The sequence below is a fragment of the Populus alba genome, chromosome 10, assembly GCF_005239225.2.
Source record: "Populus alba chromosome 10, ASM523922v2, whole genome shotgun sequence".
In the NCBI taxonomy this organism is placed as follows: Eukaryota; Viridiplantae; Streptophyta; class Magnoliopsida; order Malpighiales; family Salicaceae; genus Populus; species Populus alba.
In genome coordinates, this window is record NC_133293.1 from 4480037 (window position 1) to 4498059 (window position 18023).

Genomic DNA, 18023 nt, shown 5'->3' on the forward strand with positions numbered 1-18023 from the left:
ATGTTGATGCCATTAACTTTTTTTTTTTTTCTGAAAGAAAACATAAACACCAAGTAATGTTGATATCAACATAATCCATATTGATATCATTTGCCTCCAAGTTCCAGTAGGCTAATAAAGTTTTCATTAATATCGATATCAACATAACCATGTTGATATCATTAACTTCTATGATCTAGAATAAAATACAAACACCATGTCGATATCAATAGACTCCATGTTGATATAATTAGCATGCAGGTTCTAAAAGGCTAATCAAGCTCCCATTAGCACCAATATCAATATAATCTTGTTAATATCATTAACTTCCATGATCCATAAAAAAACACAAACACCAAGTAATATCGATATCAACATAATCCATGTTGTTATCATTAGTCTCTAAGTTTCAATAGGCTAATCAAGTTCTCAATAATACCAATATTAATATAACCTCATTAATATCATTAATTTCCTTGATTTGAAAAAAAAAAAAAACACCAAATAATGTTTATATCAACATCACCTATGTTGATATTATCACCCTCCAACTCCCGATAGGCTAATTTAGTTTTTACTCAACATATCTTCCTTTCTTTTCATGAGGTTAAGTTTTGATATCAATAAAATTCTATTCACATTATTAGCCTCAAAAAACTTGATGGCTAATCAAGTCTTGTTTATAAGTTTCCTTCATATGCCTTTTTTGATCGGAAATAATAATAATAATAATTCATATATATATATATATATATAGACACACACACTAAATATCAATAAAAATAGACATTTAATTCACTCTTTTTGGAAAAGTATCAAGGACAACACGTTTTCACTGCATGCCAATTTAAATCCGTCACCTAAATGCAAAATTGTCCAAATTGTTATGTACTTTGCATTACATCGATAACTTTTTCTTAATTATAATTACTTTGCTTTAAAAACTTATTATAAGTCCAATTAAGAGCTTCCACTTTTCTAGCTTTTACCACTTTGTTTTTAAGCAAAGTAATTAAAAATGTCAAAAAGTATTTAATAAAGATTTTAAAAATAGTTTTTTTTACTTTTAAAAAATGAAAGGTGATTTTTTTATAAAAGTAGGCTAAAAGTGTATTAGATTCTACTTCAAAAAGATGTTTTCTATGATGAAAGACTGCATATTATATTTTATTTAAACATAAAATAACCCGAACTATTATAAAATTATAAAAAACATTTTATAGTGCATTTTATATATATATTATATATATATATATATATATATATATATATATATATGCAAACATGAAATCAAATTAAATATCATATAAAGATTCTATAAAAACTAAGTTTATATCCAAACTTATATAAAAAATTGAAACACCTAGGGGTGAGCAAAAAAAACAAAACAAACCGATTAAACCAAGAAAACCAGAAAAAATAACAAAAAAACTGATTAGAATATTTTAAACAAATTCGGTTCGGTTTGATTTTGATTTCATAAAGCTTAAAATCAAAAAAATAAACCGAATCAGTTTAGTTAAAAAAATAAACCAAATTGAACCGAATCGAAAAAAAAAACCCATTAGAAATTCCAAAAAACCCCCCCCCCAAAAAAAAAGTATAATTTTTAATTTTTTATATAAAATAACCAAATCGAACCAAAACCGGTCGGTTGTAACAGGTTTGGTTCGGTTTTGATTTTTTTATATATTTTATAAAATTTCAGTTTGATTGTTTTTATAGGTAAAAACCAAACTAAACTGAAAATGATCACCTCAAACTCCATTCAAGCATGTATACTAAACATATAATATATTAAATTAAAATTAAAATTATATAGGGTACTTATTTATTGAAATACTTAAAATATGATCAAGTTATGTTGTTGTTGAGGATTAATCTTTTATTTTTAAAGTTTTATTGCTCCCCACTTAGTATAAATAGGATGTATGCAATAAGTCTCTCAAGATTTTAACAATAATACCTTGTTTATATACACTTCCAAACAAGAACCATAAATCAAACAAAATTTGACTCAAGTGTCTTTCTACAACAATGTAGTAATGGAGAAGAGTTTGAATAATATACAAAAATGGTGAAGAAAACTCTTCCTTCAACCTCCTTTTACAATGGATGAAACCGAAACTTATTCCATTATATGCTTTGATTACTTTTCATAAAACAAGAATTAAACATGATAGTTTTGACTTTAAATCAAGATTTTTTTTAGATGAAAAAACTGGTCGGGTTACTAAAAAAATTGATCAAACTTTGATCATAAATTGGACATACTAATGGGCTGGTAAAAAATAGCTCTTCATGGGCCAAAAAATTATAAATCCAAAATTAAGCCCAGAGAAAAAGGTTGGAAAAAAAAATATTTTTTATAACCCAAAATATTGTGCTACAATAAACTCAAGTCCAAACTAAGTTTGAGTCGAGTAATGGGTGTGTGACGTTATTCATCATCTAGACATACTAATAAACTAACAAAAAAATAATTCTTCATGAACCAAATAATTATAAACTCAAGTCCAAGCCTCAAAAAAAGTTTGGTAACAAAAAATAATTCTTTGTAGTCCAACAAATCATTTTCCAGTAAACTCAAATCCAAACTTAGGTTTGAGCTTGGCAGTAAGCAGATGATTCAAGGCCCAAAGCCCACTTTGCTTAGATATTCTTTTATCTTAGATGTCTTTTCGACTCAATTTTAACTATTTAAATTCCCATTAAATAACTTAAAAGAAAAACTTGTTTCTTTCTTACTTGGGATAGAGTTTTAAAGGGTTTTTGACTTTCTCAAAAATATATAAATGAAGGTTATGTGAGAATATTTTCTTGTTCATCCATAAATTATTTTAATTATGTTAAAGACAGTTTTAACCCTAAACATAATCCAACTCTATTTTTAATTTGATCTTAAATATGTTGATTAATCATGTCCTTAAAATAATTTTTCTAACAACTACTTATAATTTATTGCCAAACAATTTAATGTGTTTAATCTTATAATGCAACGTATCACAACACAATAGGTATAGTGGAGGTCAAACATGTTCCAAGTTTATCAAACCAAGTTCAAGAACATGTTTGGGCACTTTCTTATTGAGCATTTACCAGTGTTAATTAAAAAAAAAAACCAACGAAAAGTAAAAGTTAAGATTGATTTGGAACATCTCAATAAATATCTTAAAATCACCCGCTAGAACCCTAAGAAAATAATAATAATTTTTTTTAATTAGAAACAAAAAGGGAGTCTTGACAACAAATTGTAACTCTTAAATCTAATTTATTTATTTATTTTAACCAAGATCTGTTTTTTTTTTCCTTACATAGTTTTTGAAAATGTTTTAACCAAAATGCAGCAAGCAAAACGGAAGCGATCATAATTTTTAGACCCGGTTCGGTTCAAGGTCTAGGTTTCAAGTTTTAATCGGGTCGTTTAAGTTAATTTTTTAAAAAATAAATCAAAAGGACTCCATTGTAGTAAAATAAAAAACAAAAGTCAACGAATTGTAACCGAATCTTACCGAGTCATCCCAGTTTTTTTTTCTCTTATTTTTTTTTTAATCCGATCTGATTTTAGTCTTAGATCCCGGAACGAACCCTTCAAACCAGACCGAATTTCAAAACTATAAAAACAATTGTCCTAATTAGCATAAAATAACCACTACCAAACATAATAGAGATTGTAGAGAGGCATCACGGGCATGCCCTCTCATTACAACCTGTTTTTCCTCCTACCTCGAAGCAACGAGTGTTTTTTTAATAAGAATTAGGAACATGATGAAGCGAAGGGGATTTTTAGCCTACGTTGACCCTTCAAAATCCATTATTAAGACAACACAATCTTCTTCTTCTTCTTCTACTTATGAGAAACCTAACGGCACGTATGTATTGTTCTTTGATGATTGTTATTTTAAAGAACATGCAAGATGGAAATCTCTTTTAGGGAGAAGGATGGAATAAAATTACTTGTGTTTTGAACAGTTCATCTTGAGTCGACTAAGTTGTGGGTCGATTTGAATTTGTTTTTAATGAAATTAATATTTTTTTAAAACTCGGATCCATCTAAATCTAAGAGAGAAAACATGGGAATTAAATAAATTGTTGACAGGAGTTTTATAATTAAAATATAATTAATAGGGAAAAAAAAGGGGAAGGGCAGCGTATCATCTGTATCTGCAAAATGGAGAAAAATAATGATGAATTGATAAAAAGAATAAAACATGCTAACACCTCCTCCATTCGTCTAACAGGCTACAGCTGTTTCATGTTTCAACTCTCTAATCAATTCCACCTCCTTAATTTCATCATGTCAGAAGGGACAGCTGGACAAAGGACATGCTCCACTCTCTGGCTTGCTTTGCTTGTGACCTGTGAGGTGTGACAGACACCGACCATAAACGTGGAGAGAGGAGAATCCTTGCCAGTTTTATTCTCTCTCTTTTTAGGGCAAACGAGGAGGTGTGGTGTGTGTTTGGTCAATGGCTGATATTCTTCTCTTTTCATGATTCGTAGATATCGTTGAAGATTGCATCGGAGATTCTTCTCATGTGATAAGACACCATAGTTATTCCATTACTGCAGAAAAGCATCGTCTTCTCACGTCTGAAACTCATTTCACTTGAGAACGAAACTGGTCTTTTCAAGACCGAATTGTCACTTCTCGAGAAAAGATTCACCAATGGGATAGATAGATGCATTAGCATCTGTTGAAAATGAGTAAGAATCCAACGAAAGGGAGAAAGAGAGTGACGATGAGAGGAAAATACAAAGAACTATTGAAGCGCATTTCCTGTATTTCATGAAAGCTGGCTGTATCTACAATGAGAGGAAAATACAAGTAGCAAAATACAAGGTGGATCATTTTGAGCAATGTCTGCATGTTTGTAATTGAAAAGAAAAATCAAGTACGGCCCCCCTACAAAGATCATCAACCAACTTGTAAGGAAACCTACAAGGAGCGTGGAAGGCATATATCCTTAACATACCTTGCAACTCCTCCTACAATGTCCAGGAAGGTCCGGTGACCCAACCGTGTGCTCGGTGTTTTTGGTGCGTTCTGCAAGGGCTGCCCACCTCTCACAACTTTCATTCTGATCAGTGCAATTCCCACCAGCTTCCACGTTCTGGTCAAATGAGTCTACATGAATCCACTTCTTGCAAACCATTTCTCACCTTCAATCACAGGGCACCCTGCGTGGAGGCTGCTCATGTCCGGGACAGCAGTTGGCTGCGTACGGTGTTTTTGGTGTTTTTCTTCTTATCCCCGTACTTGTGTTGTGTCCTCTGTAATGTTTTCCCCATTTCTCTAAGCTACAAGCCTACTTAACCAATGTTGTTTAGAGACAAAAGTTTGACAGTTTTAAATTAGAAAATATTGATCTGCAAAACTATATATACATAGTTCTTTTAAAAACAATATCGATATGTAGACATTAGAGTTTCTATACAACAAACTCGCTTGGTCCCTGTGAAATTTTTATTTTATCTCCATAAGATAGCTAAATCAACCTGAGCCAAAAAAAAAAAAAAAGAGGAGGAGAAGGAGAAGCTAAAGACAACTTAAGTGGCACAATGTCTCTCCAGAAAAAAAAACTATGTTGTCTCTAGCTTTATGTTCATGCTTTTCACTCTTGAACGGGAAAAGAAAAGTAACATGAACTGGACCAATACCTTAATTTAGAACATGTGAAGAAATCATGAAAGGAAAAGCATTTGATTGAGTAATTAACATAGTGTTTATTGTTGTGTTTTAAAAGTGTTTTTAAAAAGAATTGAATATTTTTTTATTTTTTATTTTATTTTAAATTAATTTTTTTATATATTTTTTCAAAATTTTTAATATATTAATTTTAAAAATAAATTTAAAAAAACAAAAAAATTTATTTTGATTTATTTTTAAGTAAAAATCATTTAAAAAACAATTGTTATACACTATCAAAATACCAAACAAACTCTAAAAATAATTCATTAACAAGAATAGGCTTTAGGTACTCTTTGTTTTTGTATTTTAAAAGTGTTTTTAAAAAAAGTAAATTTTTTTTTTATTATTTTAAATTAATATTTTTTTAATATTTTTAAATTATTTTAATACGTTATATCAAAAATAATTTTTAAAAAATAAAAATAAAAATAAATAATTTAATATATTTATAAATAAAAAACATTTAAAATTGATCATAACTACCCTTTTAAATGAAAAACACTCGCATTGCTCTTTTCCATGATCTTTTCCAACAGGTAATAGATTTGCTGATGCATCATGAAAACAGCGTAAAAAGATTCCTATCATGAATTCAACCTGATTAGAGAGACGAGAAAATTTCTAACAGCCATTTGAGCAGCAGTGCAAGAGGATAGTGGCATCAAAAGCGAAGGGGAAAGGGCAGCGCTCATTTCTTTTTCATGTAAATTTTATTCCTCTTTCTTTTTATGACAGGAGCATTAATCACTATACTTGTACTGGCGGTGCTCTTCGATCATATTTAGATCAAACACTTCACACGCGAACAATTACCTTTGATTTCATAGCAAAAAAGATATTACACAAATGCACAATCAACACTTGATGCCCAGCTAGTAAGAACTACACATGACAGAGAATTATAATGATACATGAAGCAAGCAAGCATTAACAGGATAGAAACATGTTTACATGGTCTCAACAGTTCCTTTCCTGGCTCTCATTTTTTTCTGCTTTTCCAAGCTCTTTTGGAGCCAATGGTGAGTCTTGTCAGAATAAAGATTCAGGAGAGCAATGACATCCTGGGGTCAACACCCTGTGAAGAGAAAAGGATATGGTTTATATCCCAGAACGGTTCAGAACAGCCACTCCCTCCTCCTGTTGATTCGGATCATCAAGGCACTCAGTTGATCGCCCGTGTTCTTCGGACTTTTCATTACAGTTGCTCAAAACCACCTCCATCTGTTGATTGAGATCGCTCAGATACTCTGTCGAATCGTTTTCATCTGCATCGTAGAGGTCTTCAATCGAGGGTGTCCTTTGTCGTTGCTTTAATTCTTCAAAACTGCTTTCATCTCCTTGCAAAACCCTTACAACCTGCAGAGAAATCTAGCTTTTAAAAAACAAAACAAAAAAAACAACTGTCGAGGCATTTCTAGGGGAAGAAAATATACTTGGCTCATTTGAGGTCGCTCTGAAGGAGATTGATGTATGCACATAGAAGCTGTACATGCCAGACGATCCATCTGTTCTGAGTCATAGGCATCTACGAGGATTGGATCAACAAGCTCCTCTATGCTGTTCTTCAGTAGCAAAGGCTTGGCCTGACAACAACATTGGTCAAAACTGCATAAATTCTTGGTGGAAATGCAACCTAAGAGACTTGAATCACGCAGAATCAGAAAGAAGCAGCATACATACCCACATTACAAGACTGTGCTGTGAACTATCTAAAGCTTGCCTTCCAGTAATGAGCTCTAATAGCAGAACCCCGTAAGCATAAACATCCGTCTTCTCATCTACTATTCCATGCATGAAGAATTCAGGAGGAAGGTAACTGTCAAGATAAGAAATGAGATCAGATTGCAAGGCCAAAAATCTTGATGATTCAGAGACCCTGCCCAGGTTTTGGATTACAAACCCAAAAGTGCCTTCAATTTTTGATAGGGTGTGATGAGACCACTCCTCTGGTAACCATTTTGCAAGCCCAAAATCTGAAATCTGAAATAAAGTTCCGAATTCAGAGATTAAGGGGAGATCATTTAGGTGTTGCATAGTACAGCAGTAAGAAGTGAAGTTTCAGGTTTCAAAGCTAACCTGGGGCTCAAGATCCTCTGTTAGCAATATATTGGAAGCCTTGATATCTTTGTGGATGATTCTCCTCTGGCACTCCTCGTGAAGATACAGAAGGCCCCGAGCAGTTCCAAGGGCAATTTTATATCTGATTCGCCAGTCCAGCTTTTCCTTGGGGCCTGGCAACATTTGTTAGGAAACAAACTGATACATCATTTTGGTGGAAAACTTGTGGAGATATGAACTTCACAATAATCTGGATAATGAACAGACCATAAAGTAAAGATGCAAGGCTCCCATTGGCAGACAATTCAAGGACAAGATGCATCCCCCCTTCAACCCCATATCCAATCACTTTGGCAATATTAGGATGGTCAACATGTACTATAATCCCAAGCTCCGATAAGAAATCGACTGTCATATCTTCTGGTGAACCTCTGGTCAGCCGTTTAATTGCAACGAACTGCCCATCTTCCAATTTCCCTTTGTAAACTTCAGCATAGCCTCCTTCTCCAATTAAATTTTCTTTATGAAAGAAGACAAGGTATCGTGAGCATATTGAGATCGAGACAGCCACAACTACAAATACTACAACATAGCAAAGAGTACATTGCATTTGGAGTTGCAGACTATACTGCGGAATTCGGTAATGAAGTTTTTGAATCTTAACTCAAAGAAGGTGAAAAGGGATACGAAGCACAAATATAAATTCTGAAAGAAGCATAAACCTTGGCTAAAAGTATCAGTTGCAGCATGGAGCTCTGAGAGAGAAAAGTTCTTCCAAGAAGATTTGAAATGGCAGAATTCACCATCTAGTGGAGAAGTTAGAGTTGGAACAATCTCCTCTCTGAATCTTCTGCTTCTGCTTTTCCGTTTACTTAGCTTTGGTGTACCTTTCTTCAGAGGAGGGAGAGGATGGCAGCTCGCTGCAGGTCCCTTTTTAAATACGCGAAAGAAGTCACGCCAGGGAGTGGTGGCATTCGGTTGCCCTTCTGAGCCTGAAGTGCTGGCCCTGGGAGAAGTTGCTTCAGATTCATAGCTATTTGAAGTGCTTGCCTTGGAAGAAGTTTCGGATTCTACGCTAACAGAGAAATCTTCTAGAACTCCTCTTGGAGAGGACTTTTCCGTTCCATCCTTGGTCTTCTTTTCCTCCTCCTCCTCCTCCTCCTCCTCCGCCTCCACGGTGAAGGATTTCTTATCTGATACAAAAGCTTTCAAATAATAACAATAAGAAAACAAATCGACAGAGTTGCATCAAACACGAAGGAGAAGATAGTAACTAAGTATTTTACCATGAGATGAAAACGAGTCAGAAAACCTTGATCTCGTCAGTCGATTGCGCCGAACAGGAACAGCTTTCTTTTCTTGATTTTCTTCAATAGCGTCCTGGGAACCATTGCTGCTAACACAAGTTTGCGTCATTAAAACAAAACAGTGATTGCGCGAAAACCCAAAGGATCCTAAGCAGGTTAAAACAACTCATGATAACAAAAAGGCCAACAATTTAGTATGGAGATAGTGAAATATGACGATATTATTATGTAACATCTGACTGAAGAAATTGAAAGAAAACCATTGCGGGACACCGTCTGTAAAACAACACAATAGGCGCCTGAAATGACAGTCGAAATGACAAAAAACTTTTCCCATCACCAAATTCTTCTCATTATCTTATCTATAACAATCGAAATGACACAAAAGTTCTGGTACTAATTCATCCACAACAATGTGGTAACTCTATACAATCTGTAACATGCCTAAACTCCAGTTAGAACCAGGAAAAATAAGGCTGTAGAGGATATGAAGAAAGTACCACACAGAAGCTGAAGGTTGTTGGACATCTTCCATGATGTTTCGAAGAGGTGAGCAAAGCAAAGAGACGATACAAAACCAACAAGGAAACGGAGGAAAAGCGTGTGAGAGAGACAGACAGACAGAGAGATGAAAGTAGCGGTTGGCATGATTTCTCTTTGCTTCTCTAAATATTCCCCATTACTTGTTTTTGACACTTCTTTACCTAATTTGGATGCCCTAAATTCGGCTTTTATCTGTCATTCAGTGTTTCTCCCTCCATGATTTGTTGTCGATTGTTCTATAATAAATTTTGAGCTGATCAGCTTTAAATTTTTATAGATAAAATTAGTAGATTGAAGAAGGCTTGTAAGCAAGCACGTCCTCTTAGTTTGCCGGGAAAATCTCATCAGTGTTCTCTACTGGGTTCTTGCCACGTTAGTATAAAACAATTTCTCATCTGTGAAAAGATGTGTTCTTAACATTATCAGGAAAAAAAAAAAATAATCTTGATTGACACAAAAATATTCCTCACCCTTAAATAAAAAGAAAAGGCATTATTAGGCTTTTATTTGAAGGGTCAAGGTATGGATACCTAAGGTTTTAGACTATACTAGATAGATGTTCCAATATAAAAAAAGTCTAATGCTAAAAAAATTAGGAGACTTGAATCATTGAATTTAATAAATTTGGTTAGTTTAATAATACAAATAAAAAAAAAATACAACGGTTATAAATAAAGTGAAAAAATGCAACAAAAAAAGGGTAAAAAAACTCGACCCAAACTCATCTAGGTTAGCGCATAAAATATACGACTTGGCTGAGACACTGGTATAGCCCCGTCAAAAAAAAAGTTAATAAAATCATGAAGCTCATATATATAAAAAAAATATATATATATCGTGGGACGAAACTAAAAAAATATTTAAAAAAAAAACAACTAAAAAAACCTAAGTCAAACTAGATTAACTTGCTAACCCACGATCATGGACATAAAATTGGGATAACCTCATAGAAAAGAAAGCAAAAAAATATATATAAAGATCAATTCTCAATCAATTAAATGTTGATGGATGAAATTGAGATAAAAAAATTAATTTTAAAGAAAAGAAAATGTTTAAGGATCTCATCCGATAACGAAGAAAAAATTAAATGAGAATACGATAACCTCAAAGAATTAAAATGTAAAAAGTTTGAAGATCCATTTCTAGCAAATTAAATATTGAAGGTGAAGATATATTCCCAAAAAAGTAAAAAAAGTTCGACCCGAATCCACCCGGGTCAGCATGCAAAATTTGTGACCTGGTTGTGATACTGGGGTAACTACGTCGAAAGCAAATTAAATAAAATTATAAAATTTAATTATCAAACAACTCAATGTTGAAGAATGAGATAACCCATATCATTTTTAAAATCAATAAAAAAATTCAATAAAAAACAAATAAAAGAAATAACAAGCGTCTAATCTACAATTAAATAAATAATAAATAATAAAACTAAAAAAAAATGAGTTTAAAAAAAATTAAGCAAATCTTGACAAATCTTCTAAACCTAAGTTAATTTTTCTAAATTCACAACCTGTGAAATCTTAGATTTAAATTCAATTAAGAAACTTAATTCTCAACCAATTTAATGTTAAAAAATGAAATAAAAAAAAACCAATTTAAATAATTTCCTTATGTAAGAAAATATAGCAATCAAAAGAATGCAAATCAAATCTAATAGGAAAAAAAAAAACACCAAAGGAGAATGAAATCTCCAAAAAAAAAAATTCAATTCTAAAAAATTATCTCAAATTAAGAAAATAACAATCTAAATAATGAGAACAAAATCTGACAAATAAAAAAAATTAAAGGAAGATGAAAATTGAAAATAAATTATAATTTTATAAATTATTTCAAGTAAAATAAATAGTAATCAAATCTTAAGGAAAAACAAATTGAAAAGGCTTCTTTGAAAGTTTAAAGGGTCAAGCACACAAATAGATGAGGAGAGAGAGAAAAAAAAAGAGTTATCAGTGCGTCAAATCAAAGATCCATTGACGACGCACACCACCGTATCATAGAGAAGTCACCGAGACAAATTCAAATTTCACCGTGACAGGCTGTGTTTGGTTAACGAACAATGTCGCTCAGGCAAGCGCATACCACACATGTATATGGAAGTTTTATAATATATTTACATTTATTAAATTATTGAATCTAATTATAGCAACAACCAAAAAAAAACCCTTAATGAAAAACAAAAACTCCCTGGGATGACATCTTAAGATACTTTTATAATTAAATCATTTTAAAAGCATAATTAAATCACTTTGCCGTGTAAAAACAATGTGTTAAAACCCTTTTTTGTACTTTTTAAATTCAAATCTTAAAAGAGAATTTATCAAATTCTTCGAAATACATCATAGCGGTGGGAGTGGCTCGCCCTTAAAATTATATGGAAAGATTCCTAGTCTTGATTAACAAGCAAACTGGTACAAGAATACTCTAATCATAAAATAAAAGGGGAAGGAAAAAAAAAACATAAATTGGAGCTAAGAAAATAAGACACTAACTTGGTAACATCATTTGAAGTTAAGAAAACAGAAACAGGAGGAATTAAGGAAAATAAACATATAAATGAAAATGAAAGATTGACAAGAAATTTTGTTTTTGTACGTTTTAAAAGTGTTTTTAAAAAAAAAAATTATTTTTTATTTTTTTATTTACTTCAAATTAATATGTTTTTAATGTTTTCAAATCATTTTAATGCGTTAATATTAAAAATAATTTTTTAAAAATAAAAAATTATTATTTTAATATAGTTTAATATAAAAACTTATTTGAAAATCACTATCAAACTGAAGATTATTGTCATCTGCGCTGCATAACACACACCATAAGAAACGCATTGCCTGAAAGCCTTCCTTCAGGTTGTGAAAAGCCTATCTTGCAGCAAAATTTGCACTCCCTTTGTATTCTATCTGTGATTCTGCCTCGATCTCATAATCAGAATTTCTCAATCAAGCCGAAGAAGATTCACAGGCTTTTTAATGAATGAATAAATAAATAAGCATTCCATTTTTAAAAAAAAAATTTATGAAAGTACACAATTTCCTCCTAATCCTGGAATTACAGACAGTTATAATCCATCTAATTATGTTTCGAAACGCTAAATAGTTACCCATGAACCCGCGTGATATTGCGGGTTATTTTTTTTTATAAAAATTATATTAAAAAAAAACTAAGATTTAAAAGTGCTAGATTTTTATGCAAAACCATACTCAAAAATCTTAGATTTTAGCTACAACAACTAACTTAAGAGTAATATTTATAATATTAATAATAATATAAAACTTGCATGACCCAAGTTTAAATGAACTTGACTACAACACCGAATCCAAAAATATTAAATATGGATCTAGCAAAAAATTGTGTCATAAAAATGTGATAATTAAATAGATTAATTAAAAAAAAAACAAAGAAAAAAATTTTGATTGAATTAACCCTTCAAACCAGAGATTCGCGATAATTCATTGAGTTAAATAGATTAATGAAGAAAAAGAAAAAAAATCTAAATTAATTGAGTTAACCCTTCAAACCAAAGATTCACGTCATAAAAATTTAATAATTAAATACAAAAAAAAAAAATTTGACAGGTTTACACATAATTAATTAGGTTAACCCATTAAACTAAGTTAACCCGTCAAACTCAAGATACGTGTCTTGAAATTCTGATAATTAAATAGAAAGAAATTTAACATTAACAAACTAAACTAAACAAAAAAAAATTAATTAAAAAAAAATCCGGGTTAACTCGTCAAATCAGATTAACCCATCAAACCTGGAATCTATATCATGAAAATCTGATAACTAAATAAAAAAAATTAACATTAATAAACTAAATTAAATAAAAAAAATTCATTAAAAAAACAAAAAAAAATTGAAAAAAAATAGTTGTATAATATAATATAATAATTATAATAATATAATATATTATTAAATGAAGTGCGTGGGGAAGCTACAATGCTTTCCCACACCTTTTACCTTTTAGAGTATTACTTAATTCCGGTGCTCATGTTTCCCGCCTCAATAAATGAAGAAATTTCCATGCACGAAGGCGTCGAGGTCTCAAGATGCTTCTCTGCTGTACTCCTCAACCACCACTTTCTACGGAGGGAAGATCAATGGCAGTTCAAAAATAAAATGAATAGGCCTACCTGATCATGCTCCTTCATGATGAGAGGAATCATGCATGCGTACCAGATATTGCAATAATGTTCAAAAGTGACGGATTAGCCTGTTATCGATAAAGACATGGAATGCAGGCAACCAGAAGAACATACACAAGATCTTCTTTGACATTTGCGGCAAAAAAGAAGATGAAAAGAACTCTCCTTCCTGGTGTAATTTTATTGTACACTTTGTACAATTCATTGTGGACAGGCTATTCATAAGTTTACTTTAATCAACTGTTTCAACACCATAAGAATATCAAATTTAAGAGTACCGAAGAAAAGTCTCCACTTGAAAAAAAGAATTTACAACAAGAGTGCAAAGTTGTAAAACCAGTGCTTGCAGGCTTTGGATGCAGTTATGGCGAAATATATTCAGTGAACATTGCGGGTGATCAATCCCTCAAATATCGTGTAAAGATCCTTGTTATCTGAACCAAAAATTTCCTCTGCCTTCCTTAGGGTCTCCTGAGATTTTACAGAAAGTCGTGGAAGAAAACTGATGTCAAGTTGAGTTGTTAACAACAGATGGAGAGGGTGGAGAGAAAATTTACCTCTTTTGTTTGCTTGTGGGAGTTCAATTCCTTGACGTTTGCCAAAAAAGCACCAAACTGCTCGTAAGACAAGCGGGTCCTGATCAACAAAAGAAGAAATTGCATTTGAAGAAAGAACGCTACCCAGATTTATAAAACTAAATTTGCATGGGTATTGATTATGATGTAATTCAATGCTGCAGATGTTATTAATTGTGCAAAGATTCAAGTTTTTTCCCAGTTAAAACTCACCTGACTTGGCGGAAGAATTCTTTGCCATCAACTCGAGTTCGTGCTGAACCATGTAAAAACAAGAACTAATAAAATGACATAACAAATTACATGAAAAATCCCGAAACAGTTTTAGGTAGGCTCATGAAAAATGCCATCCATTGTCTTGGCTGTTCTCCAAAAAACAAAGAACAAAAAAAATGAAAGGTATGTGTACATACACTGTATTGTTAACCTTATCTGGTAACAAATATGAAAACCATCGCCAAAAAAGGCAAAATCTACACTAATCAATCTATCTCCATCTCTGTCTCAAGGAAAGACTTGAAATATGGCTTATCATCACTTTAAATCAACGATTACATGATTTATAATTAACAAAGAAAGTGTAAATTTTTAGGCATAACTGTTTCGTTCTCATGATGTGACATCAAATGTAAAACAAGTTGCTTGAATTCATATAGTTAAGCTGTTCAGAATCCATTGAAGACATATACACTCATCACTGATTCATTTTTTCCAACTAATCCCATTGCATCCTTTCATTTACCGGAAAAAATTGCAACTCTGAGTCATTAAGTTCAAAGAGCTTTAAAAGTACGGGGTTCAAATCATAGTGACTGGCCATTTGACATGGTATCCAAGGCATAAGAGTTTGGCATCTGTATCAATCAAATTCTGCATAAGCTTTATTCTAAAATGAAGTTTTAGAGCTAACCAGCTTGTGATCCTGCGTCACTTGACATAGAACTATGTTGGCTTGAGGACATAGAAGAGAAGGCAGAAGATCTATCGTCCATGCTTCTCGTGATAGAGAATGACATTGATTGTCGTTTTGGAGACACTGGTTTAGACGTCCTTGTGGGAGACACAGAAGCAGAAAAACTAGGAGGGGAGCCTGGAGGAGTAAACCGGGGTGTGTTTATTTGGGATGCTAGCAGAATCTGTGATAGGCCAGGTCTTGGAGCTGCCATGAAAATAACGAGATGAGGTAACATAAGTACTGGATTAGAAATTAAGTCTGGTGGGTTTTTGTGTTAAGAAACAAGCTTAAAACCACAAACTTGTGGCATACCATCTGTCTCACGATCCTCTGTAAATGAGTTTCCCATTTCTGGAATCTTGCTTTGTATTGAAGAATATCTTGAAGGTGGCAGAGCGGCATCATCTTCTGAAACAAATTAAGAAAAAAAATGACAAGTCAAATACCGCCAGACCAACTTTTTCTATAGTACATTAAGAACAACTCATCACAAAATTGGCGATGATTAAACCTCCAGGCAATTCTATATTCATCCTGTGAGACAAATCAATGAAGAAACTGCAACGTCTAAAGTAATTGGAATGTTTAATCAAACATTTTACACAACATACAAGCATTTTTTTTAAAAGCACAGGCCAAATATGCCATTAATAAACCATCATAGAAACCCCGAAATGAGATGCTTATCCTATTGTAAGCAGAACTCCAGTAGTAAATGAAAGCATCTTAAAGGCCTTGAATTAGTCAACAAATAGAAAAACACATACCATTTGGTGTAGGCTTGGCAATGATCTGTGGAGCTCCTGCCTGCCACAAAACAAGATCAACATCACCCTAAAACCTCCATACATTATTTCACAACAGTTTTCTTGAAGGAGCAAAGATAAAACATTATTCATCAGCCAAAATAAATCCGTAGGATAACTTACCGAACTTTCTTCATCCTCTCGAAGTGACTGCACAAGCGTCTTCCTAAACACTTCCAACTGCACACATTCAAAAAAATTAAATCCAATCCCTTCACATTCCGGTCTTAGGCAAATAATCCACACCCAAACCTGGGCATTCATAATTTATCTAGCAAATACTATTCTTCGGTAGTGCTTTTTATCATTTTAAAAAGAATGCAAAGCTCATATTAGTTACCTTCACTGCAAGTCGAATAATGTTTTCTAGCAAAAAAAATAAATATACAAGCTTTTCAAACATGTTTTTTGTTAAAAAATATATATATATATAATTATAAATCAAAAAGCACATGCATGCATTTAACTAAATACAATGAGAAACATATGTGCCAATAAATACAAAAAATAAAGAGTTAATCGTGTTTATGTTTATTCAACTTGTCTCGCTACAAATCCAATAATTTTTTTAACACAAAAGAATTAATATGTAGGTATTATTAACGTGTTTTTTTAACATTGAGTAAAAAATATATTTCTCAATAAATAATTTAGTAAAAATCATATATATTAATAAAATCATATAAGATCTTAAACTAATTTTTAATGTAACAAGAGAATAGAACAATGTTACAATTACCAGAATGAAATATGATTTTCTTAATCTTTGTATAATAATTTTTTTAAAAAAAAAAAGTGTAAAGAAAAAGAAATTAAAAATAAAAAATTAATATAAATAAGCTAAGTGTAATATGATAAATATTTAAAGTTAAAAAAATATTAAAAAAAAACAATGTAAAGAAAAATATAGAAAAACTAAAAAAAGTATTAAAAATTAAAAATGATAATGATAATTAGCCAAGTATAAAATAATAAAAATATCAAATATAGATTGAAAAAATATATAAAAAATTTAAAAAAGAAACTTACAATTCTGACAACAATGTACAGCTACTATAGTAAAAAAACAAAGTGGTAAAGTGTATGTATAATATAATATAATACAATAATAATAATTTAGACGCAATTATAGCCAGCCAATTTCGTTAAAAAGAAGAAATTAATTAATTACCAAATTATGTAAAGCTAGATTAGTTTAAGGAGTAACAAAAATCTGCAATTAAGCAAAGCTGTAACTTAATTACCTTAGAAACATCTCTCTGAAGCTTCTTAACAGTGTTAGACAACGACGCATTCTCTTTCAACAAACTCTCCTAAACAACAACGTCAAGGCAAAAAAAGTCAAACAACAACAATAAAATCCAAACAAACCGGGTGAAGAAACCGGGGTCGGACCTTCTCTTGGGTAGCCCGGGAGAGCTTATCGGAGGAGTCGGAGAGAGAAGAATCGAGAGACTCGATCTGAGCCTGGAGGTGGGCAATGAAGTCGTCTTTCTCGGCGAGCTTGGCGCGAAGGAGGGAGGACTCGGATTCAAGAGCGGAGACACGTGTAGAGAGGGCAATGGAAGTGATCTTGCGGGCCACATCGAGTTGTTGGAATGGATCAGACGGTAAGACTTGCAAGACATCCTCGGGAAGATCGAAGGCGGAACCACCTGATTCCTTCGATAGCATCTTCTTCTTCTTCTTCTTTCTCGGTTTTGGTTTTAAATTAATTGTTTCCTTTTTTTATTATTATTATTATGAGTGAGACAGAGAGCTTTTACTCTGTGCATGTACAGACATGTGGTGACAGATAAAGGAGGATTGGGAATGGATAGGAGGAGGAGTTGATAAGAGACAAAAAAAAAATAAAAAATAAAAAAACAAACAATGAAATCAGGTTGTTGAATCTGCATGAAGGCTCTTTTTACAACTTTTGCCACTTCGAGCCCATGGCTTTAATTTTAGTATTGATTGG

At 32.1% G+C, this 18023-nt stretch overlaps 2 protein-coding genes across 3 annotated transcripts; both read right to left on the reverse strand.

The window, feature by feature from the left end:
• Positions 1-6450: 6450 nt before the first annotated feature.
• Positions 6451-9927, reverse strand: LOC118034568 (receptor-like cytosolic serine/threonine-protein kinase RBK2). 2 transcript variants are annotated; one of them, XM_035039910.2, is made up of 9 exons: positions 9537-9927; positions 9016-9122; positions 8452-8922; positions 7997-8248; positions 7748-7902; positions 7572-7651; positions 7352-7487; positions 7105-7254; positions 6451-7027 (listed from the first exon to the last, which is right to left on the reverse strand). In XM_035039910.2, the coding sequence occupies exons 1-9, from the start codon at positions 9569-9571 to the stop codon at positions 6770-6772; spliced, it is 1644 nt and encodes a 547-aa protein (XP_034895801.1). In that variant the 5' UTR covers positions 9572-9927; the 3' UTR covers positions 6451-6769. The 2 variants fall into 2 exon arrangements, with proteins under 2 accessions (XP_034895801.1, XP_034895800.1); XM_035039909.2 differs by having other exon boundaries at positions 8452-8934.
• A 3951-nt stretch (positions 9928-13878) lies between these two features.
• Positions 13879-17765, reverse strand: LOC118034542 (uncharacterized protein At4g15545; the record flags this gene model as incomplete). The annotated part of the gene is given in 10 exon segments (XM_035039873.2): positions 13879-14198; positions 14285-14363; positions 14516-14558; positions 15213-15461; positions 15570-15665; positions 16025-16064; positions 16187-16243; positions 17308-17376; positions 17459-17731; positions 17733-17765. Coding segments are annotated over 10 exon segments (1032 nt in total), but the record flags the coding sequence as incomplete, so codon positions are not given.
• Between the last annotated feature and the right edge of the window lie 258 nt (positions 17766-18023).